General features: G+C 58.3%; 9 protein-coding genes across 9 annotated transcripts; 4 read left to right on the top strand and 5 right to left on the bottom strand.

Moving 5' to 3' along the window:
- Positions 1-1649: 1649 nt before the first annotated feature.
- Positions 1650-3179, bottom strand: WHR41_05650 (uncharacterized protein; the record flags this gene model as incomplete). The annotated part of the gene is made up of 1 exon (XM_069374255.1): positions 1650-3179. One exon carries the CDS (start codon positions 3177-3179, stop codon positions 1650-1652), a length of 1530 nt encoding a protein of 509 aa, XP_069228535.1.
- A 685-nt stretch (positions 3180-3864) lies between these two features.
- WHR41_05649 (uncharacterized protein) lies at positions 3865-5130 on the top strand (the record flags this gene model as incomplete). Its single annotated transcript, XM_069374254.1, has 1 exon — positions 3865-5130. One exon carries the CDS (start codon positions 3865-3867, stop codon positions 5128-5130), a length of 1266 nt encoding a protein of 421 aa, XP_069228630.1.
- Positions 5131-5714: 584 nt separating this feature from the next.
- On the bottom strand, positions 5715-8318 carry WHR41_05648 (uncharacterized protein; the record flags this gene model as incomplete). The annotated part of the gene is made up of 1 exon (XM_069374253.1): positions 5715-8318. One exon carries the CDS (start codon positions 8316-8318, stop codon positions 5715-5717), a length of 2604 nt encoding a protein of 867 aa, XP_069228631.1.
- A 2217-nt stretch (positions 8319-10535) lies between these two features.
- Positions 10536-11839, top strand: WHR41_05647 (uncharacterized protein). The gene is made up of 2 exons (XM_069374252.1): positions 10536-11339; positions 11420-11839. The coding sequence occupies exons 1-2, from the start codon at positions 10649-10651 to the stop codon at positions 11506-11508; spliced, it is 780 nt and encodes a 259-aa protein (XP_069228622.1). The 5' UTR covers positions 10536-10648; the 3' UTR covers positions 11509-11839.
- An 81-nt stretch (positions 11840-11920) lies between these two features.
- Positions 11921-13000, bottom strand: WHR41_05646 (uncharacterized protein; the record flags this gene model as incomplete). The annotated part of the gene is made up of 1 exon (XM_069374251.1): positions 11921-13000. One exon carries the CDS (start codon positions 12998-13000, stop codon positions 11921-11923), a length of 1080 nt encoding a protein of 359 aa, XP_069228623.1.
- Positions 13001-13224: 224 nt separating this feature from the next.
- On the bottom strand, positions 13225-15338 carry WHR41_05645 (uncharacterized protein). Its single transcript, XM_069374250.1, has 2 exons — positions 13707-15338; positions 13225-13649 (listed from the first exon to the last, which is right to left on the bottom strand). The coding sequence occupies exons 1-2, from the start codon at positions 15207-15209 to the stop codon at positions 13620-13622; spliced, it is 1533 nt and encodes a 510-aa protein (XP_069228624.1). The 5' UTR covers positions 15210-15338; the 3' UTR covers positions 13225-13619.
- A 760-nt stretch (positions 15339-16098) lies between these two features.
- Positions 16099-17680, top strand: WHR41_05644 (uncharacterized protein). Its single transcript, XM_069374249.1, has 3 exons — positions 16099-16414; positions 16489-16719; positions 16794-17680. The coding sequence occupies exons 1-3, from the start codon at positions 16297-16299 to the stop codon at positions 17408-17410; spliced, it is 966 nt and encodes a 321-aa protein (XP_069228625.1). The 5' UTR covers positions 16099-16296; the 3' UTR covers positions 17411-17680.
- Positions 17681-19112: 1432 nt separating this feature from the next.
- WHR41_05643 (uncharacterized protein) lies at positions 19113-20292 on the bottom strand. The gene is made up of 2 exons (XM_069374248.1): positions 19643-20292; positions 19113-19589 (listed from the first exon to the last, which is right to left on the bottom strand). The coding sequence occupies exons 1-2, from the start codon at positions 20286-20288 to the stop codon at positions 19426-19428; spliced, it is 810 nt and encodes a 269-aa protein (XP_069228626.1). The 5' UTR covers positions 20289-20292; the 3' UTR covers positions 19113-19425.
- A 269-nt stretch (positions 20293-20561) lies between these two features.
- Positions 20562-23243, top strand: WHR41_05642 (uncharacterized protein; the record flags this gene model as incomplete). Its single annotated transcript, XM_069374247.1, has 1 exon — positions 20562-23243. One exon carries the CDS (start codon positions 20562-20564, stop codon positions 23241-23243), a length of 2682 nt encoding a protein of 893 aa, XP_069228627.1.
- Positions 23244-24046: the final 803 nt, after the last annotated feature.

Genomic DNA, 24046 nt, shown 5'->3' with positions numbered 1-24046 from the left:
CATTTGAAACCCGCGATTTCCGGTAATGCCTATCATGCCGGAGCGCTCACCGGTGTTCGGCTTTGGTACATCAGCGAATCTGCCGTGCTTACGATTGTAAGAGCTCGAATCGGAAGCCAGCGACGCGTCTTCCAGGTCGGACATCTTCGGCCACAGCTCTTTCCAACACCCCAGACGCCCGCAATCAAGCCGTATCCGGCTCACCTGCATTGAGCTGCATGCAGGTGCATTACTGTACTTTGGGTCGTACATGGTGGTAAGACCCTTGTTGCGATGCTGCAGGAAAGGGAAACGGGAGCGGTTGGTCAGCGGCAAGCTGTTGCTTACTGTACACCGCATAACCCGTTCCCATGTTTACAACTGCAGAGATACAGTAATTTGGCCACACCAGTCGTGAATCCAAGGCTCAGAGTGCTGAAAAAATGTCAAGTTTTCGTTTCACGAAGACGAAGAGTGCGCGGACCTCTCTCAGAAGGCATCTCTTCACAAAAGAATTTAGAAATCATCAAAGTCGCACACTCAACATATGCAAAATTGACAAGAAATGTTTGAGAGAAAATCATTGGAGTCCAACACCTGAGTACTTTCTTTTCCAGTGCCCCAGACGTGGAGCATTGGCTGTCATCACAAGTTCGAAGCACCCATCAACGCTTCGTCCAAGTGGAAGACCGGCTCCTCGAATCGCAGAGATGGCGTCTCGAGTGCTAAAAAGCTAGTTATGAAATATTTGCACCCTCAAACAGCAATGAGAGAGTTGCCCTGCTGCATTTGTCCGACGACGCTCATACATGCAGTTGGTGTTTGGAAAGATTGGATGATGTCTCTGGTGTCCAAATCCCGTGCTTTTATTAGTTGGAGTCCACAAATTAACAGGAAGCCGTGTTGGATGAGGAAACATTTTAGCTTTAAATATTCTCTATACCAATACGATTCGTGCGCTTCACCCGTTGATGCGTAAAATGTAGCGAGCCGTCCAGTAGCAATAGTGATGGCGAAGTATATGATCGCTTTTGGAGCGAGGACGAAACCGTCCGATTGTGGGGCGTCTCGGCAGGACTACAAACCGCACAGCTGGTGGTCAATCGGCTCAAGCCATGCCTCAAAATGCGTACCCTGCGGAGATTTTCTAGCATCAATAGCTATGAACAACAGAATCGGCACGTGGCGCACCGAGAGCGGATCGTGGTTCAAGACCGTGGACTCCAGCAAAGACGACAAGATCTGGGCGATGCAGTATTCCCCTGACGGCAAGCTTCTAGGGCCGTGTTCCTACAAGCACTCCCAGAGTGGTGACCGCCGGCAATCGAAAGGCGAGGTCAAGATCTGTGACTTTAGAAGCTTGGAGATGTGTGAAGACGCTAGACCGATTCCACTGCTTGTGTGAAGGATTGGCATTCTCGGCAGACGGCACGACTCTGGCCTGGGTCAATCGTCACAAAGGGGATGGCATTACACGACACCGTGACTTTTCCACAGCATCGTACGCTTACCGATGTCTCCTTTGCAGCTGGGTTGTGTCTTATCATACCCAGAGATAAAATCACGAATCTTCGTCGGCAATATTGCTTAGAACCGCGATGACAGTTCAAGTGAGCGACAGCATGTTCCGCACAGTGATATGATCAATTAGTTAATCGAGATCCTCCTCATCAATAAGCATACCGAAACCACAAATTCTCCCGATCCGTCAAATCGCCAAACGCACACCTCTCCCCCTCCTTCTCATCCAACACCATCGCCTCCCGCCGCTTATTCTCCCTCCTCAGCATCCATCCCAACAACACCGCAACGGCCACCAGCACCGCATAGCTCCCGATAATCCCCTTCCACACCCGCGGGTACTGCTCCGCAACCTGCTCAGTCCGCACCCAGAAGGGCCCCACGATGTTGCCGACGCAGTACATGACGAACGTCGCGCTGGCCATGAAGCTCTTCTTCGAGTTGCCCGCGACGTTCGCCATGCCGAGGCTGACGATCAGGCTGGTCACGGGCGCGAAGAAGCCGATGAGCGTGTAGCCCGCGAGCGGCGCGGCGCCACCGGCGGACCAGGGCGAGCGCCAGATCAACGCGCAGCCGGCGATGACGGGTAGGGAGCAGAAGATGAGCATGAGCAGGCGGATGTTTTTGAAGAGCAGCGAGGCGTAGCCGGCTCCGAGGGTGGTCACGAGGCAGACGGCGCCGAGCGGCATTTGCCACAGCAGGGCGGTGAAGGGGTCGTAGCCGAAGGTGCGGACGATGAGCGGGCCGAAGGCGCTGACGGCGCCGTTGACGGTGTAGGCCAGGCCCATCATTAGGCTGATGAGGTAGACTTTGGGGTCGGTGAGTGCTTCGCGGATCTGGTCCCATTTGATCGTGTTGCAGCGAACGCCCATGTGGCTGGCGCGCAGGCGTTCCATGGAGATGGTCTTCTCGTCGCCGCGGAGGAAGAAGGCGGCGTAGGGAGTTTGGGGGAAGATGAAGAAGCAGAGGCCATATAGGACCGTCAGCGAACCGGCCATGATGTACAGGTATTGCCAGCGCTCGAGAGCGCCGGAGTTGATGCCGGCGAATGCGTAGTTGAAGCCTGCGCCGATGATGGTCCAGGCGCCTGTCGCGGAATACCAGAGGCATTGGCGCCACGTCTGCTCGCGCTGCGTGTAGAAGGAGGAGACGATGACCATGAATGCGGTCGGCATGATGGATTCGAGGAAGCCAAGGAAGAAGCGCTGGACATAGAGGCCTTGGTGGTCTGTGACGAGCGCCGTAGACATGCAGCACAGTCCCCATAGGACGACTGCTGCGCCGATGATCCTGCTTAGATGGAATCGCTGGAAGGCGTAGGTCATTGGGATGACGCCGGCGAGCATGCCGAAGTAGAAAATAGAGCTGGCCCAGGAGAGTCGCTGGGTTGAGGTCACGGGCGGGTCGACAGAAGCGTCCACCACGACGCGTAGTTCAAGGTCGTCGATCATGCCGAAGATACTTGCGCCACCGAGAATGGCCTTGTCGTAGTATACCAGACCGTAGCCAAACCACAAGAAAGGTATGACCCAGAGATCGATTTTACGAACGATGCGTCGCTCGACGGACGGGTCGTAAGCGTGAGCTTCAGTGCCGACAACCTGGGCGGCGACATCGCCCTTGGTGTTGATGTCGCTGCCAGAGGGCACGTGCCCATGCACTTCTGGTTTGCGGTCCATAACAAGAGACTGCCCTGATCGTGGTGCCAAAGCACGCAGGAACAGTGGCGTCTTATATCTGCACGGGTCGAGATGAGAGTCCGAAGTCGCTGGGGCGGGAGACAGAGGCTAAAGTTAAAGTAGCCCACTCTTTCGATCTAGTGGCAGGATGATTAGGATAATATCAGAACCATGCAGGAGAGAAAATAGTCCAAGGTGACATGTTTCTGCGACTACAAGAGCGTATATTATATCTGACGACAGATTTTTGCCTCTTGGAAAAAGGCTGGTTCGAGTGAACCCATGCCGCCATGCCGTCAGACTATCGATTGCGGCGAAGGCTTGGGGTACTTGGCCCTTGATTTGGCGTAGAGACTCTCTGGTCGTGATATTGCGTTCAATGCACCGTCATTATGACTTCCTGGAGCTCAGCTACAGCGTCGGACTTTTTTTTACCGCGACAAGAGAGCTTGGTCTAAATTGCTGTCAACAATTCACATACAAACAATCTCTGCAGTCCCCAGACATGTGAGAGCGCGAGGGTTCAGCCCGAGGTTCCATCACGCTAACCGCAACGGGCAGCTGCCGCGCCGATCGATAAGTTCATCTGGTTTTTTTGGAGCAAAGCAGAAGAAGTGCAGCCCTCAGTTGCGCTGCGCTGCTGTTGCGACCAACACCACAACCCACCACCACACACACACCCACAATGGCGCCCGCAAAGACCACCACGACCGTGGCCAAGGTCGCCACCCCCTCCTCCTCCTCCCCCTACCAGCTCGACTCCGCGCAAACCCTGCGCGCGACCAAAGCCCTCGTGCGCAAAATCCAATCCGACGCCGCGACCCGATCCTCCTCCAGCGACAAGAAAGAGTCCCTCCTCGCCGACGCCGACGACGCCTCCGACCCCTCCGACGCCGTCCCCATCTGGCTCATCCTGACGACCAAAAAACACGTCGTCGACAAAAAGCGCCTCAAGCCCGGCAAAATCGCCCTCCCGCACCCCTACCTCTCCCTCTCCTCCCAGACTCCCGACAACCCCCTCCGCATCTGCCTCATCACCGCCGACCCGCAACGTCGCTACAAAGACCTGCTCGCCGAGCCCTCGTTCCCCGCGCCCCTCAGCGCCTCCATCTCCCGCGTCCTCGGCCTCGAAAAGCTCAAGGCCAAATACCACTCCTTCGAAGCCAAGCGCCAGCTCCTCGCCGAGCACGACGTCTTCCTCGCCGACGACCGCGTCATCACATACCTGCCCGCCCTGCTGGGCAAAACCTTCTACAAATCCGGCGCCAAGCGCCCGATCCCCGTGTCGCTCGAGGGCCGCCGCCAGGCCGTCGACGACGCCGGCAACAAGCGCGCCAAGCTCTCAGAGGGCGGCAGCAAAGTGACCAAGAGCGACGTCTCGCCCGCCGACCTCGCGGCCGAGATCACCAAGGCCCTGGGCTCCGCGCTCGTGCACCTCGCGCCGTCGACCACCACGGCCGTGAAAGTCGGTACCGCGGCGCAGGCGCCTGAGGCGCTGCAGGCGAACGTCGAGGCCGTCGTCGCGGGGCTCGTGGAGCGCTTTGTCCCGCAGCAGTGGCGCAATGTGCGGGCCGTGCACGTGAAGGGCCCGGACACGGCGGCGCTGCCGGTTTGGTTGACGGAGGAGCTGTGGGCGGAGGAGACGCAGGTTCTGGAGGACGTGGCGGCTGAGGGCGAGGGGAGGAAGAGGAAGCGCGGGGCGCTGGCGGGGGTTGAGGAGGAGGATGGTGTGATCGAGGTGCCGGGCGCGGATGGGAAGATGAGGAGATTGGAGAAGCCGGGCAAGAAGGTTGTGGATAGCGCGGTGGAGGAGGCGAAGGCGGTTGAGAAGGCGGAGAAGGCGGCGAGGAAGGAGGCGCTGAAGGCTGCGAAGGTGGCTGCTAAGGCGGACGGAGCTGCCGCGGACAAGAAGGTGAAGAAGCCTAGGATGAAGGCTGCGGATTTGAATTGAGGAGGTTGAGGTGGTGTGATTTCTGTCTGGTTTCTCTCACCAAAAAGGCTACAATTTTGGGGCATTGAGCGACGGCGTTCTTTTTTTTTTTGTTTTTCCTTTTTGAAGTTTGAAGACTACAATAACGGGCTGGTGTATCAGGTATTACTATCACTATGTATACAGCGTCGAAAGAATGAATCGAGGTGTCCTGGGACGGGCTCTCTTGTATTTCATGCACACGGTCATTATCAAAAACTCGAAAGCCAAGCGAAAAAGCAAAATGAAAACAAAAAAAAAAAAAGCGACATGAAAGAAGAATTCAATTCAAGGTAAGTTTCAGGAATCAAATGATGACTAGGGATTATAGGTGAACATTCGAAGCCTCCGGCCTGATCTATCCCTACAGTAACACTCAACAAAAAGCCGCGTGGTATCTCAAAAATGAAAGGCATCCGTCCCATCCAACCCACCAATCATCCAACCCTCACCACCCAAATCAACCCTTAAAATCGTAACCCAACGCTCTCCCCAAAACAGAAGAAAAAAAAGAAAAAAAAGAAAAAAAACCCCCACACATCTCCCAAGAACACCCTCACCTCACCTCACCTCAACTCCGCCCCCACCCCCCTCCTCCCACTCCCCCCACCAGCACCCCCCGCCGGAACCTCCGGCAACGGCCCCCCCGGCGGCGGCGCCGGCGGCCCCAACCCGACAACCGGAATCCCCAGATCCAGAACCGGCAGCGACGCCCTGGCTCTCACGTTCTTCCTCCCGTTCCTCCCGTCGCCGCCCACTTGGGGCGAAGCCGCTGGTCGGCTGGACAGGAAGGGCGCGGGCGAGGAGCGGATTTGGATGCTGATGGGGCGTTTGAGGTGGTTTCTTTGGGGTTGGGGTTGCATTTGGGTTTGGTCTAGGGGGGAGGGGGTGAGGGTTGGTGTTGTTGGAGCAGCGGGCGCAGCGGGGGGGAAGATGGAGAGGCGCTGGGGATTTGACGTCTTGCGCGCCGCGGCCGCGGCCGCCTGCGTGCTGGGATTGTTCTCGGACGAGGGGCGCGGGGTGGCGATCTGCGCTTCGAGCGTGTGCGTTCGGGGCGGCGAGGGCTGCGGCGCGGGTTTGATGGCGCTGGGACTCGGGCGGCGCGAGCTTTGCCAGGAGGCGGAGGCGTGGGAGCCTGAGGGGTTGACTTTGAGGGGGAGGGAGAAGGGTTGCGAGGAGTTGCGGCGCGCGGCGGTTGTGCGAGGGTTTGTGGCGGCGGTGGTTTGGAGGGCGGGCGCGGAACTCATGCGGTGGGGCTTGCGGTCTGTCGGTGCTGTTGTTGTTGTTGGGCCCATTGGCGGGAAGGGCTGGATTGTCGACGAGCGTTTGGCGGGGGAGACGAGTTTGGAGGTCCAGTGGGTGGAGGAGGTGGTGGAGGAGGAGGGGAGGTCTGCGACGAAGGACTGCGGGCGTTCGCCAGCTTCGGATATGGGAGGCGGAGGGGGAAGTTTGGGGGTGGTAGTGTCGGTTTTGCTCATTGAGGCAGTGAGGAGAGGCATGCTTTGGCGAGAGCTGAGGATTTTGCCACGGGGAGGTGCGATAGGTGGCAGGGCTGTGAGGGGAGGCGCGTTGTAGCCTACGACGGGAGAGTCCTCGCCTGATTCTGGGACTTTCGGGGGGAGAGTGCTTGTGATCGCCGTGTCGATGCTGGCGCCTGAGGGAGCTCGAGTCAGTGGTGCCGAGGGCATTGCGGATCTGCGTTTGCCGGAGTTGTAGGATGAGAGGTTTCGATAAGGACCACGGGAGGAGTACGTCTCGGTAGGACTTTCAAGACTCTGCTTGTTGGGTGCTGCGTGTTCGCTGGTCAGGGAGTTTGTCCGAGAAGTCCATCCGGTGACATTGGTGTTCGTCGACATCCGCACGCTGTTGCGCAGACTGTTGAGTCGCAGATGGTCGACCGACTGAGCGACTGACGAATTCACAGACTGCGCGTCGGACGTCCTACGATCGCGGACCGATCCAGGTTTGGTGTAAGACGCCCCAGCAGCAAGTTTCTCAGCAAACGCCTCATCCTCGTCTAGGCTTTTCTTAGGCGCTTCGTTCCCTTCAGCCTTCGGCTCGGCGATCTTAGGCGGCTCGACAGGCGACACCGAAACCTCCGTCTCGCGCAGATTCGACGGTCCCACGCTCTCAGACCGCCGCTTGATATGATACCGCTGCATCGGGCCCTGCTCATCCTGCCCCGAAACCCCAGCGTCGCTCCTCGACACATTCCGACTGTGCGACTCCGCCCCAACCTCACCACCGCTCTTCGCACCGCCCAGATCCTCAATCAGCCTCCTCACCGCGCCCAACCACAAATTCAACTCGTCCCCGTCCGGCAGCACAATCAGCACGTCCGACATCCTCATCTTGTCCCCCGCACTCTTGATCCCGACTTTCGAAAAAAGCCCCCCGCCCGCCGCAGCAGCAACCGGCAACCCCTGCGCGTCCACCGCCTGCGAGACGTGCGCGACGTGCGGCCGCCCGCCGATCAGATCGCTCGCGAACGCCGCCGACGCCGACCCCAGCGGCAGCACCTTCTCCGGCAGCCGGCCGCTGGGCCCGTACTCGGCGTACTGCACCAGGTGGCCCGTCGCCACCAGCACGAGGATCTTGCGCTCCAGCTCGACGTGCGTGGCGCCCGCGGGCGCGGACCCGGAGGCGGAGGCGGAGGCCCTGGACGCGAAGCGGCCCAGCTTGTCGCCGCTGCGGCTCGTCTCGGCGCTCGTGCGCGGGGAGGATTTGAGGTCGGGCGGCGGCAGGTGCAGGGCGCCGATGCGCTTTGCGCGGGATTTGGCGAGGACGGTTTCGGGGGAGGCGGTGGAGACTTCGACGAGGCCGTGTTTGGTCGAGCGAGCGAGGGCTTGGAAGAGGGGGAGCGGGTTCCAGGGGGGGTTGCTGCTGCTGCGGTGTTCTTCGGAGGGGCGGCGGGCGGGGTGGCGGGAGATGGTGGTGCCTGAGTTGGAGGTTCGGTGGGTGCGGAAGGACATTGAGCTGGGGGCGCGGGGCGGGTCGGGGAGAGGGAGGTCGTTCAGGTCCATTCTGGAGGAGTTCGTGTCGTCGTGTTTCACGGGCGTGGCGAGGCCGGACTCGGCGTAGCCACGCAGCTTTTGGACCTTGGGCCTGCTGAAGAGACTGAAGAGCGACATGTTTGGTTTGCGAGAGGGCCCCGCGACGGGCTTGTCCATTGCGTCGTTTATGGGCGGCAGCGGTTTGCCATCGTAGCTTTCTCGTGGAACGTGATTCCTCCCGCGGACTTCAGCTTGTCGTCGATCGCTCCATTGCTGGTCGGATCCGGTGCGTATCGGAGGCAAGGGCTTCTCGTGGTAAAGAGGTGTGGTGACTCTCGAGGTTGGTCGACTGCCGAGACCCATGGGGTGCAGGGTGCGGCGGACGGGAAGGGCAATGTTACGATAGTTCGAAGGATGCAGTTTGTATCCTCGGCGCGTGGCGTGTCTAGAATGGTCGCGAGATGGAAATGCTGGGGTCGCACGGTGGCGGTGGCTTGGATGAAATGAGCGAAGACCAACACCGAAAAGCGAGGATTGCTGGGTTGGAAAGGAAAGCAGGACGAATGGCCACACACCGTCCGCGCCGTGGGAGTGCGTGTCTGTGGAAGCTGAGGTCGGAAATTCAACGAATGCCTGGACGGCAGGCTGACTATGGATGATGGTGTGATGACTACGCTAAGGAAAAGTCTCGTCCGCTGAAGCGATTCAAGATGAAACGTTCGCTAGGCAAGGGTGTCTAAACCACATGCGTCGACAGCAACTCCAGACAACGACGGTAGTCTCGCCAGGAGTCCGGGCGAAGGACCGCTCCCGCTCCACCGGACGGAGTAGCCGATCGTGCGTGAGGGCACGGTAGCGGCGGTAGCGCAGGTAGCACGATCGCATCGGGCAGTTATTGCATTGGAGGTCAGCGCTGGGAGGGAGCGGCGAAAGTTGGGGTGGGCCAGTGGCGCGGGGTGCAATGACTAGATGTAGGTAGGGGAGATGTGGGAAGTGTGAAGGGCGAGGGCAGAGATCGTGCGCAATGATGAGGTGAAACGACATGGGATACTATTGGTAGATACTACCTGGTAGATACACTCAACTTCAGCGGCTGAGGCGACATCCCTGAGTGCCTCAAGCGGCCTGTTCGGCGCAACAGTGCATCTCCAGTGGCGGCAGACGGGACATGTACGATGTACGATCGCCGGGAGCAGCGAGTGGAAGCGGCAGATGGCAGCAGGCGAGGCGTGGCCAGGCGTTCGCAGATTGATGGATGGCAGGGAAGGATGGCGTGGATGGGTGGATGCGGTCGCGTCGCCCGGCTCGCTTCAGGGGCAGCATTGGGCGGAAGCGAGGCACCCCTGCTGGCTCCTGCGCCTAGCTTCCGCGACGTTTCGCATGCGAGCTTGGCTTAGCTGCCGTTTCGGCAGGTCTCGCAGAGCGCAGCAGAGCAGAGGAGCAGCGAGAGACGGACGAGACCAGACGCCGGTGTCAGGACGACGCAGGAGGAGTGGTGGGCAGGGCGACGGTGGTGCGAGTCGTGGACGGAAGGCTGCTCGTCGGCGGATTCGCGGGGTCGGCGAGCACGTTGTACCTAAGGCACTGCAGGGCACAAAAGGGCAATGGCGGCCTCGTGTGGTGCTATCTTAGCTCCAAACAATCATTCGCGTCCCACCGACCTGTGCACACCCAAACAATCACACGCAGACTAGCAGAGGAGATGGCTGAGGGTGCCTCTGGACTAGCACGCGGGCGCGAGGGACCGTGATGAAGCTGGCTGTCTAGTGCGCCCTCCATTCGGCACCGGACGCGTTCGCGGCGAGGCCCAAACACCATCACGCGGATGGGGGAGGAGCCGAGCACGGCGCATCCAGCACGCTTAATAATTGTAATGATGTTGCGGGTCTAGCGCAAGCACCGCGGAGCATCTGCTCGCTATGGCAAACGCACTCGCGGGGCTCCTGCGAGATGTGTCGATGGATGTGCTGTAGCAATGAAGCCTCAGGCAGCCCTCGCGGTCGGAACTCAGCCCGGCCAAGAAGCTTCAATGCACGCGAGCGAATCGGGGGACAGCCGAGAAGCAGCTCCGGAGCTTCCAGAAGATCGTCGCAGACACGCCAGACCACACCCATTATAGATGTTGTACCCTCCGTACCACTGCACATGTCAAGCCCATCGTGCGATGCGTTTGCGGCGACCATTGGAACTCGCCGACCGGCTATATCACATCATCGTCATCGTCACCTGCGCGTGAAATCATCCCTACCGCGCCCGCGTATTGACAACTGCTGTACCGGTAGGTCGGCGCCGGCCGGATGCCTTGGGAGCGGGGTGTGACTGCTTCCACCACCTGCTGCTTGTACTTGTCGTTTGTCCTGGGTAAGCCGGGGTGCAGCGCTGCACCTATAGAAAGGTATCTCTTTGTTTGCCTCCGCCGCCCTCCCTCTCCCGTCACCTCATTGGCATCCTACAACCAATCCTACCACCCATCACCAACTATCTCGAACAACCTCGCAACAACCACAATGTCGCCCGACATAGACACCATGACCCCCTCGACCCCACCATCCCGCCCACCGCGCCCCCGTCGCATCTCAATCGACACCACCCACCCCATCCCCACCTCTCCCTCCCCGCGCTCCCCCTCCCTCTCCTCCCTCCAAGCAGCCGCAACCCTCAACGCCAGCCTACACCACCGCTCACCCCCCGTCACCCTCGCGCGCCGCCGCAGCAGCCTCGCCGCCAACCTCGCCCTCAACGACCCCACCCTCCCCTCCCCCGGCGAATTCCAACCCTCCTCCTACCCACCCCACCACCACACCCGCCAACCCAGCCTCGGCGCCCTGCACCAAGACCTCGAAGCCGAAACCGAAGGCCAGGTCAACCGCCTCCTGCACATGATCCGCTTACAGCAAGAGCAGCTGGCCGCGCTGAAGCTGCAGGCCGCCCAAAGCCAGCGCCAACCCTCCGCCGAACGGCCTCCGCTCTCGCGCCACTCGTCCTCGGCGCTGACGACCTCCTCGACGGCGACCAACAGCCCTGCTCAGCAACGCCCGGCTTCGCCGCCGGCCTTGGGCGCGGAGGAGTTCGTCCTGCTGCCTTCTGGGAGTTCTCCGGGCGTGGTGGCGCGCGACGACCCGGCTTTCTATTACCAGGCGGAGACGCAGACGCTTACGAGGGAGAACCAGATGTTGAGGTGTAGGGTTAGGGAACTGGGTACGTATTCTTTCCGTTGTATTTCTCCTCTATTTCTACACTCCATACTTTGAGTTTCGCTTGGCTGACTTTCTATGCAGAGCGGCAGATCTCGGACATGAGTCCTCACGGGCATGGCAAGAATGGCAGGGGGGCTTCGCCTTTGGCTGGGGAGGCTGAGAGGGGATGACAGCCTTCGTTGTTTGTCTTTGATTCCGTATTCGGTTGCTTTCGATGGCGTTGGGGATCATTACTGCCTTTTTCTTGGGGCTGGCAGACTGGTAGACTGGCAGGATTTCTGGGGGTTTTCTCGTTTGCGTCGGCGTTCTCACAAAGAAGGACGGGACGAAAGACCAAAGGTTGATTTGTACGACTAGAATGACTACGATGGGATGGCATGGGATTGACGATAGTGTTTCTTTTTGTTTGTACGAGTACACGAATACTAAGATGGGAAAATAAAGGCTGGGTGCTTTTTATCATCACTCAAACTGCGAATAGCCAATCCGCTCAAACCGCAAGGCAGCCTGGCCCTCACTCCAAGCGAACAAAGAAAACCCCCTCCCGAAAACGCCCAATCCGAACCCCAAAGCAAAACGTGCTCACAAATCCCCCTTCCTCCCCGCGCCCAACACAACCTGCCCGCCCCCCTCCTTCTCAACCCCCTCCACTGCCCTCCCCTCCCTCTCCGGCCCAAAGTACTTCCCAAAAGCCCTCTCCAAATCCCTCTTATCCAACTGCATATGCTCCCCCTCCACACTCCCAAACACCAGCCCGCCCTTGCGATCCAACTCCCTCAACCCAATCCAATCCTCCTTGTACACCCTCCTCTCCCGCAGCGGCGTCACCTCCCCGCTCGTCCCATTCACCTCCGCAAACCACCCGCTCTCCTTCGGCACCACCGTCTCGTCCCCCGCGAACACGTACATGGCAAAGTTCTCCAGCGCCCCCAGCCGCGCCGCGTACTCCTCGTTCCGCCTCCCCCCGCCCCGCTCCGCATTCACATCCGCCAGAAAATGGCTCGCAGCCAAATACGCCTCCGTCCCCTCCCCAGTCGTCTCGTTCACTTCCCGATAATACTGCGCCGGCACGACCCCGCCCTGCACGGTATCCGTCCACGCGTTCCCGCCCACCAGCGCCGTCGCCGCCTTGCAAAGCAAATCCCACGCCCCGCAGCGCTGGAACTCGCTGATGCCCGCGTGCTGGCTGCCGAAGGTGACCAGGCTGCGCAGCTGCAGCGCGGGGCAGCGCTGCGCGAGCCCGCGCAGGAACTGCCCGCCTTGCGAGAAGCCGAGGGCGTCGGCGCGGATTCTGTTGCTGGCGGGGTCGAGGAGGGTCGTGTTGGTGGACAGCGAGGCGCAGACGGACGCGATTTGCGCGCTGACGTTGCCGAAGAAGGTCGCGCGTTGGTCGGCGGCGCCGTCTAGGGGGTCGGAGGCGGGCAGGCTGATGTAGTGGACTAGGGTTCCCGGGTGGGTTTGCGAGGCGAGCTGCCCGACGGTGTGTAGGCCGGAGGCGTCGGAGCGGTCTCCTAGGCCGTGCCAGATTAGGAGGGGGAGGGGTTTGGCGGCGTTGTTGTTGTTGTTGGTGGAGGTTGAGGAGGAGGAGGAGGGTGCTGTGGTGGCTGGGGGTGGGAGGGCGGTTGCGAGGGGGAGGAGGGGGAGGAGCGTGGTGAGGCGCATGGTTGGTAGGGTGGGAGGCGCTAGGCCTTGTTTGAGGAACAAAAGTGATGGATGGTTTTGAGGTCTGGAAGACGAGAGAGTAGACTTCGATGCGACAGCGCGCGCGAGCAGGCCAAGCTTCGATGGATTGCAAGCATCATGCACCCGACTCGGCAAGATCGGCAGCTGCAGCCCTACGCGAACCCCGCGCGGGGTAAACGGGACGTCACATCGAAGGTCTGGAATCTTGTCTCGACTCAACATTCGTCTAAACACTTCATTTGCCTACACTGCCCTACTCCTCCACCAACACTCCAAAAAATCAACAGTCTCGCATTGCATAGTCCGTCACAGTCGTTGCACCCCAAACAAGCGCCCGTTGACGCGCGATTGAACGATACACTCCAGGCTCCACGCCTTTTTTACCGCAGCTAAACCTTTGATGGTTGCCGCCGGCAATGCGATGCCTGCCGTATCGAAAACATCCCTAAGCCCTGAAGAGATGCGCACATCGAAGGGTATCTCTCGCCTTTACCAAGCCAAACCAAACCAAACCGCCATGCAAAAGGAGAAAAAGAAGAGAATGAGAATGGAAGGATCGTTGAGTCGCATAACGTAACAGCATGGAGTATGGCGCGTCTCAGACACGCGGCTTCTTCCAGTAGTATTGCTGGAATGACGGTCAGTATGGGGGTGTATTATGTCAAGAGCACTGCAGTGCACATACCTTGTGTTGCTTACGCGCAGCGCGCATGCTGGTCTTGCCCAGGCTCTGGGTGACCGTCTCGCGACGCATTTCGTCGCTGTCCATTTCTGGCATGTAGTAGAACTCGCTCTCGAGCAGTTTGCCTGCAGCATCCTTGCCCTCGCGCTTGATCTCGCCAACGCAGGAAATGTCATCGATGATGGCTTTCAGGTTGGCGGTAGAGACGACCGGCTTGTCTGGAGTGCCCGACTTCTTCGACTTGGTGCCGCGAAGCTCGGCAGGGAGGTTGCTGTGGATGATGGACAGGGGAAGAGAGTGGATGCGAGAATATGCGAGCTGGTTGATGACGTGGTTTTTGACAGGAGCCAGGTCGATTTGCGGGATGGGCGCGGCTGTCGGTTTAGCCTTCATGGGTGAGCTAGTGGTGGAGCCCAGAGGCTTGCGCGCACGCTCGGGAGACGCCGGCTTGAAGGTTTCGAATTTGGAGAGAAGGTTGTCACCGAAAGGACCGAACGAGTGCACGATGGGATCGTTCTCTTCATCGTGCTCCGACAGCTCCTCGTTCTCCGTGCTGTGGCTCAGTTGAGCCTTCGGAGTGTCTTCATTGCCGATTTGGAGGATGGTCTGGTCAGGGTCACTGCTAGGCACGGGCGTATCGTACTCGCCAACAGCATCCTCATCCGAGCTGTGATCCTCGTAGACTCTGACTGGGCTTTTGGAGACGTCTTCGTGGAAAGTCGCCTCGAAGCTGTTGGCCGCGTTGTTCGGTGTTGGTGAAGGAGGCGTGTACTGACGCGAAGACAGCATCGCGGGCGGGCTGGAAGCGAGGTTGACGTTCTCGTCGCTACGAGATCGCTTTGTCGGAGACTCCTCCAGCCACGAAGACCTGGAGTGGCTGGAGCCCGGCTCCAATGCCTCTTTCGGCCACGTGAGCATGATACGCGTGCTTTGCACGTCGACCATGATTTGAGCGTGCGGCTTGTCCGATGAGAAGAGTTCGCCCTTGGCCAAGTCTGTTACCTGGCCGCGGCAGTGGACGGTCGCGCCATTCCATCCCAAGCATTCCACCTCCACCTTACCCGCCGGGTATGAAGAGTCGGCAGCGATGTACGACGCGCGTACATGGACGCGAGATACGTGACGGTTGCCGGGGAGTTGGTAGTCTGAAGAGTTGCTCGATCGTCCCATCAAGACGGGCTCGCCATTGTAGGGGATGTGAAGTGTAGGCACGTCTCCCAAAGGAGCGCGTTCAGAGAGAGTGGAGACGGTCCGCTGGAGGCCAGGACGCGTCTGACGCGCAGGCGAGGACGACGCGAGTATACCGGTGGATGATGTAGGTATGGGAGTAGGATAGAACTTTCTTGCTTCCACCAAGTCGTCGAACTTGCGTTTCATCGGCCGAGGGAGGCCGGGAGAGGACGACAGCGGCTCGAACGCGGGCAGGAGGGAAGGGCGACGAGAAGGTGCATCAGCGGCCTCTGTCGACTTGACGACTGGCCTGCCACGAAAGGGCGAGCCTTCCATGGTGGGTGTGGGCGTTCAGGACGCGAGGCAAGGCCAGGTGCCGCGTAGAGTGGTTGCTACGTGCGGCAGGACAGCACGACGCGGCTGGGCACGTGTCTGGCTCGCAGCGGGTGATATGCAGCTGCTTCTGGCGAGCAGGCGGTCTGATCAATGGCGTTAGTAGGCGGAGGACATGACCGGACACGAGGACAGACGAAGGAGGGACTGTGTGGGTGTGGGAGGTCGAAGGACGGCGGCCATGGAGTAAAAGCGTGCAGTGCGTTCCTGAGCTCGCGTCGGGCTAAGGAAGCGCGCGATGGCCAATGCTCGCCCTGTCGCTCCCGCCTCAGCCTCCTCTGCGGCCTCTTCACAACCCCGGGAGCGTGTCTCTGATTTTGCTGTGCAATTACTGTCTTGTTGCCGGGGACGTTATTATTTTATATTTCCCCAAATATGAATCGTTTCGTCTGCACGCTCGTCCAACGCCGTATCCACGCGCAGGTCTCGCAGCTGGCAACGCGCGCCCCCCACAGAAACGCGTGAAGAGGGCGGGCTCGCGGGCAATTTTGATGTCATGTTCGCGCGTCTGGATGGCTGGCCCCGGGCTCTCTCCACCCGCGAAACTGGCTGATGACTGGTTGCCGACCGCGACGGCAGCGCTGACACGCACCACGGTTTGGTGCTCGGCAAGGCAGAGAGTGTGCGACACGGTTTATGCTGAGCGGCATAAACCCTGTTATTCCAGCATAGTGTACGGACGCAAGATGCAGTCAGCGTAAAAGCCGGTGACTTGCAGAAGAAAGCCGCTGCCTGATTTTAGCTTGGTTGTACCTCATGCAGGCCATGTAGATACCGTAGTTAGGCGCACGTGAAAGGCTCGTGCGACTGTCAGCGCAACTTTATGTACTATGTAGAGAGTTTGCGATGCAATTATAAAGCTCGTGCGATCCGCTCACATCTTTGTTGCCATCCCATCCTTCCATCCGTGGCAGACGTTTCTCTCATCTCACTCACACCTCAATCCACCCATTGACCCCGATTTGCCGCGAATTTCATCTCAACTATTGGACTTCCCATCACCACCACACCATCACATTGATTGCCCGTCATGTCAGCATATCTGGACTCCTTCCGCCAATGCTTCTTCATCCCGAAGCCCACCCTGACTGAAAAGAACCTTCCCAATCAATCCGGCCGTGTCTTCATCGTGACCGGAGGCTACGCAGGTAAATCCGAAGCATCCGCAAAAGCTTGCCAGACCATTACCGGGACAGACGCGCTGACCCCAATCTACCCTCAGGCGTCGGCAAAGAGCTATGCAAGATCCTGTACCAACACAATGGCACCGTCTACGTTGCCGGCCGCTCCCAGAGCAAAGCCGATGCCGCGATTGAGGAGATCAAGAAAGCCTACCCAAGCTCCGACGGCCGCCTGGAGTTCTTGCACGTCGACCTGGCGGATCTCTCCACTATCAAGAAGTCCGTCGAAGACTTCACGGCCCGCGAGCAAAGGCTGGACGTTCTCACAAACAGTAAGCATCCCTCTTCCCGTCACGAAACCGCCCTCCGCCACCTCTCCCCACCCACAACTAACCACCCCTCCCAGACGCCGGCGTAATGACACCCCCCGTCGGCTCCATCACCTCGCAATCCCACGAACTCCAACTCGGCACCAACGTCCTCGGCCCCTGGCTCTTCACGACCCTCCTGACGCCCCTGCTCGCCAAAACCGCCTCGGCCTCCCCCGCCGGCTCCGTCCGCGTCACCTGGGCCGCCTCGCTCGCAACCATGTTCAGCCCGCGCAACGGCCTCGCCTGGGCCGCCGACGGCAGCAAGCCCAAGACCCACGGCGACCGCGCGACCGACTACGCGCAGTCGAAGGCCGCCAACGTCCTGCTCGCGCGCGAGTACGCGGCCCGCCACGGCAAGTCCGTCGGCGTCGTGAGCAACGCCTGGAACCCGGGGAACCTGGCCAGCGAGCTGCAGAGGCATTCGAGCGCGGTGGAGCGGTTTATCATCGGGTTCTTGGTCTATCCGCCGATTTTTGGAGGGTACACGGAGCTGTTTGCGGGGTGGAGCGAGGAGGCGGGCAGGAAGGAGAATGACGGCAGGTATGTGGTTCCCTGGGGGAGGTTTGGCGTGCTGAGGGCGGATTTGGAGGCGAGTAAGGAGGGGGAGAAGTTGTGGGAGTGGTGTGAGAGGGAGAGTAAGCCTTTCATGTGAGTGAGAGTAGGAAGGGCGAGATACGATGGATGAGGTTTATTGATTGCCGTCTGGCTGCTGGACGGGGTCACGGCTGATTGTGGTGGTGTCTTTATGTACGGGTAATATCTGTTTTGTGAATGTGTTTTGCCTTGAGTGCCAACTGTAAGAGTCTAAACTTTCGCGGATTGATGTCACGACTCGTCCACGACATCCGACGTGCCATATTTACTAGCGCTGTCTTTCAACGAAAGTGAAGAGGCACCCGGACTAGATGAGCGGATCAAGACAAGGGACGATGCGAACAAAATTCGCAGGGGCAATGGCCACGCCACAAATTGTTGAGAAGAAATGCAAACCGCAAGGCCCGTCATAGTGATGCTCATGCAATCAAAATTATCGAAAAGGTCCGATAGTCAATCGTGGATTTGTGATAACAAGACGACAGGTGCATGCTGTGTATCATGTGCGCCGTACTAGACCATGTAGATCGACATCCGATCATTGTTCGTTGCGGTCGGAGTCCATCTTCGGAGAGCTGACAAGAAGGAAAAGGCGAGCAAGGCTCTCTCTTTTTTGGTGGCGTTCAAACATGGCAGAATTGGCATTTCCCGCTACTTATTGCACGAGTACGCCGTGGTAGTCCACCAAAAACATTCCCGACGTCGTCCGCTTCTTCCAAAACCCAATCCGCACCAGCCAAAAGCGAGTCGTCTATTTCAGCTTCTTCTTCGGGCGGAGCTGGTTGGTGTGGCCGCACTTCTTCTTGCGGCAGTTGGTGGCACGCGGGGGGAGACGAGCCTGAGTGGGGTGTGTCAGAATCCAGGTTCTTTGCTTGGCGTCGCTTGGAGAGCCGGTGTTTGTTGGTGGCGAAGACTTACGTAGCACTTGCGGCAGATGGACTTGTCGCAGTTGTACTTGGAGGCGAGGGCCTTCAGGGAAGGCTCGATGATACCACCACGGAGGCGGAGGACCAGGTGGAGGGTGGACTCCTGTGGCGCTTATCAGTGTTCTGTCCTTCGATCCGTATTTCGCGATTTGCCGCCTTGTCTAGTCGGTCGGTCCTTCGTCCAAATCAACGCACCTTCTGGATGTTGTAGTCGCTGAGGGTGCGGCCATCCTCGAGCTGCTTGCCGGCGAAGATGAGACGCTGCTGGTCAGGGGGGATGCCCTCCTTGTCCTGGATCTTGCTCTTCACATTGTCGATGGTGTCAGAGGACTCGACCTCAAGGGTGATGGTCTTGCCCGTCAGGGTCTTAACGAAGCTGTTGCGAAATCCGCGTTAGTGGCCATGTTGCGTGTCTATCGTTCGTGCATTGCGTGCGTGCGTGGGATGGGATATGGGATCGTAGGGTTTGCGGTCGCAGTTTTCGATGTTGGGGATTTTGCGCGGGCGCGGGAACGTACATCTGCACTGTGGAAATTGTCAGTATTTCATTCTGGAGAACTCAATTCAGCGGTTCACGTATGGCTGCCACTTACTCTTTGCTAAGTTTGTCGGAGGTCGTCGTGGAGCAGTCGTCAGGAATGGTCGCGGGCTGCTGCTCAGCAATTGTGTCAAGTGTGCGGTCCCAAAACAGTTAGGGCGCGGGCGTCTCCCGGGGACTTGGCAGAAATTTCAGCCTTGATGCCTGACGTCTACGATGCTGAGGCGGCGGCTTCAAGAGTGGCACCAACTTCAAAGTTGAGTGCTGCTAAATTCTTAGGTGACTGTTCTCAATACTGTTCTCGGGTATTGCAAGAGTGTTTCCTGCTGTTTGATCGTCTCTATCTGATGTAATGTATGAACTGATCTCGGCAACAGCGCTCAAAAAACATTTCTAGACCATTTCTACGTCTTGAGGGCTCCTGCAAATGCTGGCATGCGCAGAAAGTTGGTATATGAGACTTGTTCCTCACCAAAGTGGTTTTGCAGCCTCAAATGGTGGTACAGTCGAAAGATTGGCGCGAGATCTTGATTTCGCGTCGCGCAACTCCCTCCCCAAATTACAACCTGTTAATCATGACATCGTGTAAAATCGTGAGCTCATATCGGCTCATGAACTCTTGAAAATCTCGGGAAATATCTTGCGTAGCTCCTCGAGATTGCTGATCTGGTGCTGAGAGACCGGTTCGGGGGGCGGCGTTGCGGTAGGTTCAACAAGATGCGCAGTCTTCCAGCCGTACATCTTAGCGGCACCTGCGTTCAATGCAGAATCGTCTGGAACCATGTCAGTAATGTGTCAAGAAACCGAGGGTCGGAGATATACGAACCAACAAAATAGCAGTCTTCAACGCTGGGCGCATTAGCCTCCTTCATAGCCTTCTCGTACATTTCTTTTGAAGGTTTGCACAGGAGCCTCTCAGCTCCATAATCACAGAATGTCATTCCGTCAAACAAGTCATCCACGCCGAGAAGACGAGTCACCCTTTTGCCGTGGTTCACATATGCATTGGTGAACAGCCACAGCCTGACCTTCTCCGGGTCCAGGTCTTGCAGTAGCTTCCTCAATTTAGGGTCCGGCTTGATTATGTCGTCAAGTGGCAAAGCGTCGTCGACCTTCTCATTGTATTCCAGAGGGTCGACTTTGTGGTGGCGAACAAGGCCCTCGATTGCAAGTCCGTAGTCCTTGTAATACCGCTGGTGCAGCACTGTCGCGTCTTCGGGGGAAAGAGAAAGATGATTTTGGAAATAATTATCAATGAGCACCGCCATTTTGTCGTGGATCTGGTAAGATTTCGGGTAAAGACAGTTGTCGATGTCGAAGAAGAAGACCTTCCGGTTGTCAGGCCTGACACCGTTTGTCGTGCTACCATTCGTCGCCATCGTGACTGAAAATGAACGTCTATAGGAAAATGCTGGAGGGCGAAAGAAACGGGGGCTTGTAGCAAGACGCTTCATATATGATGAGTGGTTCATGGCCCGGTGACTGTATCCATTCACGAACGCCCGCGAATCCTCGACTCAACGCTGACGCTGCCGATTCGCTGGACGCAGGGGCCCGCGCCCTCGGGCTCGCCCAGCGCTGGCGCTCCCTTTGCAGCGCCGCCACAACCCAGAATCGGAGACTCGAACTTCCATCCGCCCATCTGCTGCACGGCGATCTTCTAACGCACGCGCTTTCGCTGCCGTCGAAGGTGAGCGCGTCCAGTGGTGGTTTACAACATTCTACGCGTGGTGCCGCAGGCTACGATGGCACTAGATGCACACGCGCCTGCGCATGGCCATCACTCGGTCCCGCCTACGCTGGAAGAGGAAGACGACTTCTACACGAAGGTCTTGGATCTTCGAGATGCGGTGGTCGAAGGAAGGCATCCCACGCTCAAGCTGCCGGCTGCGGCGATAGAAGCACTCAAGGCCTCGCTTCATGTTCCACAGTCTCCAAAGAATGCCAGCCAGCATGCTGAGCCTCCTAGGGAGACGAGCAATGCTCTCACAAACGGCTTACCGTCTAGTGCTAACGCAGCAGCTCCGCCCACGATGATGTATCCAGGTCTCCCTGGGCTCGGTTCGAGTATCCCTCCGACACAGCAATACCACGCAAAGCCCGCGTCTGCTGGACTCGACCCTATCTTTTTGGAAAAGTCGGATAGCCTTGTAAGAGCAGAGGGACAGCTGAAGCGCCAGCGGATCGAGCACGATTTATTTGACAGCTGGGAAAAACGGAAACAGTTGTCCGGTCGTGATAAAGAGGGCGCTCCTGAAGGCCCGTCGAACATTAGCATCGATGCCGCGTTGGCGGATGCTCAGCGGCGAGTGAAGCCAATTTCAGGACTCAGGGCCGCATACCGGGCTGGAAGTGCTGCGACTTCGTTTGATGAGAACGACTATTATTCAAGCCAAGTGCAGAGCGAATGGTCGTCAGATGTCGCATCCCGTAACGGCTCCGATCAAGCTGTAGGTGCTTTCCCTGCCGATGTCGAAACTCTCGATCATCGTAATGGTGTCGCTGCGGCATCTTCAAAGGCGCGTGGCAAGCAGCCCGTTCAAGCACATGGCACCTTCCATCGTGCAGACGTTTCTTCCGCGTCCAAAAATCGTCCTAATATCTTTACCCACGAGACAGACGGTGTCAATGAGGCTGATGATGAAGATGAGGAGTATTCGCCGCCCGATCCTGCGGCTTTTGACAGTTTCTACGACGCCGACACCACAATGGACGTGCGTGATATGGGCGCCGACGAAGATGACGATTCCGAGTACGAACCCGGTGAGGTCACCCAGGACAGCGTTGTGGTGACGCCCTATACGAACAACCAGCCCAGTGCACAACCCTCGCCCCAAGTGCCTATATATCGCAATCACCTCAGTACCATCGCAGCCCCCCAGCCGAATCGCGTCTCACCACTCGCTGTTCAGAAGGGGCCGAGCATTGAGCTGGAGTTGGTGAATGGATGTCCGGAGGTTGTGCACAAACCGCAGAAACGCTACGCTCAGGTTCAATCTCGACCTTCGTCAGCTTCGCCTCCAGGGCCGGGTACCGGACCAGGATCCAGAAAGAAGAAGAACAAGAAGCGAAAGCGAGAGCTGGAGGCGTCAAATCGATCGAAAAAGCGTCAAGAGAGACAGAACGCACAGTCTCCCGTATCGCCCATCTACAAGGAGCCCTATATCAAACCGGAGCCGCTTTCTCCGCCACCTTTCACCAACGTGCCAGAAGTACAGCCGTACCCGTACAGGTACACAAACCCAGCGGCTCCAATACAGCTCGATCCGGAGCCTCCACGCAACATTCCCCAGCCCCAATACGTGTACGCTTCCTCTCCACGATACGAGTATGCGCCTTCAATGCCGCCACCTACCGCTGTGCGTGTCAGTTCAGCAAGCGGCTACCGTCCCGCTCAAAGGGACACCCAGGATCTACGTCGTGTTGCCAGCCTACACTACGCACAGCGTCCTGTTTCTCCTGCTCAGCGGGTGTACTCACCTGCTGCCGCTTACTCGTCTAACGGAAGAGCATACACGGAACGTCAAGCATCAGTAGCACCCTATGCTCCAGATACTGGATACGGCCAGGAGGCTTCGACGGTGCGCTATCTGCCTACCGAACCACAACACGAGCCTGTCCGCCTGCAGGAGTACAGAGAATCCAGTCCAACTATGATGCCTCCGCCTCCAGCTCCGCGGCGCGTTGTCGTTGACCAGTACGGCAACAAATACTATGCGGCTGAACCATCCATGCATACGAGAGCATCTGTGGCGCCACTTGGTCGACATGGGGAGCCCGAACTCGGATACGAACGTGCGTCTAGCAGGATGCCAGGATCGTACACCTTACCTCCTCAGGCGGCGCCTTATGAACCAGTCGAGTCTGCCATGGGACCACCGCCAGCAAGAAGGCATGCACCACCTGAGCAAGCCGTAGAGCATCTCGACTCCAACGGCTACCGCGTCCGAGAGTATAGTACACGCCCAGCCGAACCAATCCGCTACTCCCACGCCCCGACCTCCCCAGTTTACCAACAACCACCGCAATACGACCACATGCCTCCCCCGTCCGCGCGCCCGGCTCCCCGCGAATCTCACTACGAGCCAATGCCACCACCATCCGTCCCGCACGAAACAACCTCGCCCGTCTACGCGGCCCCGTCCCGAGCCTACAGCGTCCGCCCCGACGCCCAAGACCCGCCGCAGTTCACTTACGCGCCGCGGCAAGCGAGCGTTGCGCCCGTCCAGTATGTCCGCCACGAGGCCCCGCCGCCGCCTCGCGCCATGAGCGTCATGCCTGCGCCTGAGTATGGAGCGCCGGCGTACCAGCAGCGTGCGCCGAGCTATGCTCCTGTTCCGCAGCAGCCGGCTGTGAGGTATCTGGATGAGTATGGGCGGGAGGTTGTGCCGAGGGAGGTGAGGCAGGGGAGTCAGTTTAGGTATTGAGGGGTTTGAGTTGGGATGGTTGAATGTTTGTCTTTGGTTCTGAAGAGGTTGGGGTTCATGAGAAGGCAGAGTGTTGTTTTTGCGTTTTGTCGTTGCGTGGAAGAGGTGCTGCGAGTAGGGCTCCAGTGAAACAAATCCAATTGTATTGTACGTAAGACACCAATGGGCAAAGCATACTTCTCTTTTGCTCGAATAGGACAAGCAACCTCTCATTTGAACAACTCAACACCCACCTCAATTCAATACCTATCAAGAAGGCTGTGCTTCTTTTTCCTTACATCAAGCAGTTTGTCCGTGAAATTCTGCGTACGCGTAATGATTAGAAGGTGATGCGTGTTTTCCCAGGATCCAAGATCCAGACATCATCTTTTGCATACGTCTATGCACACATGTGTCCACCCGTTCGCAGCAAGTGGAGACGTCAAGAAATGCTCAGGTCAACTAGCCAACCGGTCTCCTCGCAGGCGAAGGTCAGGCCATCCTCCAGGCGTGCCAGGAGCCAGGCAGGCAGGGTCAGGGAGCGAGCGCAACGGCTTCCGATCAGGGTGGATAGAGCGGCGATCGCTTACAAGGGTTGGATTTGGAGCGGACTGGGGGACAGTGGCAGGTGGACATATGTCTTGAGTGTGCGGAGTGTTTGTGCTAGGAGAAAGGCCCAGATGCAGGGGATTGGCAGTGGTGTCTGATTCCTGCACGACGAGTGCCGCGGAGGACGATGCTGTCATATTATAGGGTGCTGCAAGGCGTGTTTGTGTATGCATTAACGGAGTGTATATCGCACCGCCTTGTTGATTGTTTGTGTT

Source organism: Cladosporium halotolerans (assembly GCF_011745625.1).
Source record: "Cladosporium halotolerans strain TM138-S3 chromosome Unknown Sca19, whole genome shotgun sequence".
NCBI classification, from domain to species: domain Eukaryota; kingdom Fungi; phylum Ascomycota; class Dothideomycetes; order Cladosporiales; family Cladosporiaceae; genus Cladosporium; species Cladosporium halotolerans.
The sequence above is the reverse complement of the archived record's forward strand: the minus strand, read 5'-3'. Positions and strand labels throughout refer to the sequence as shown.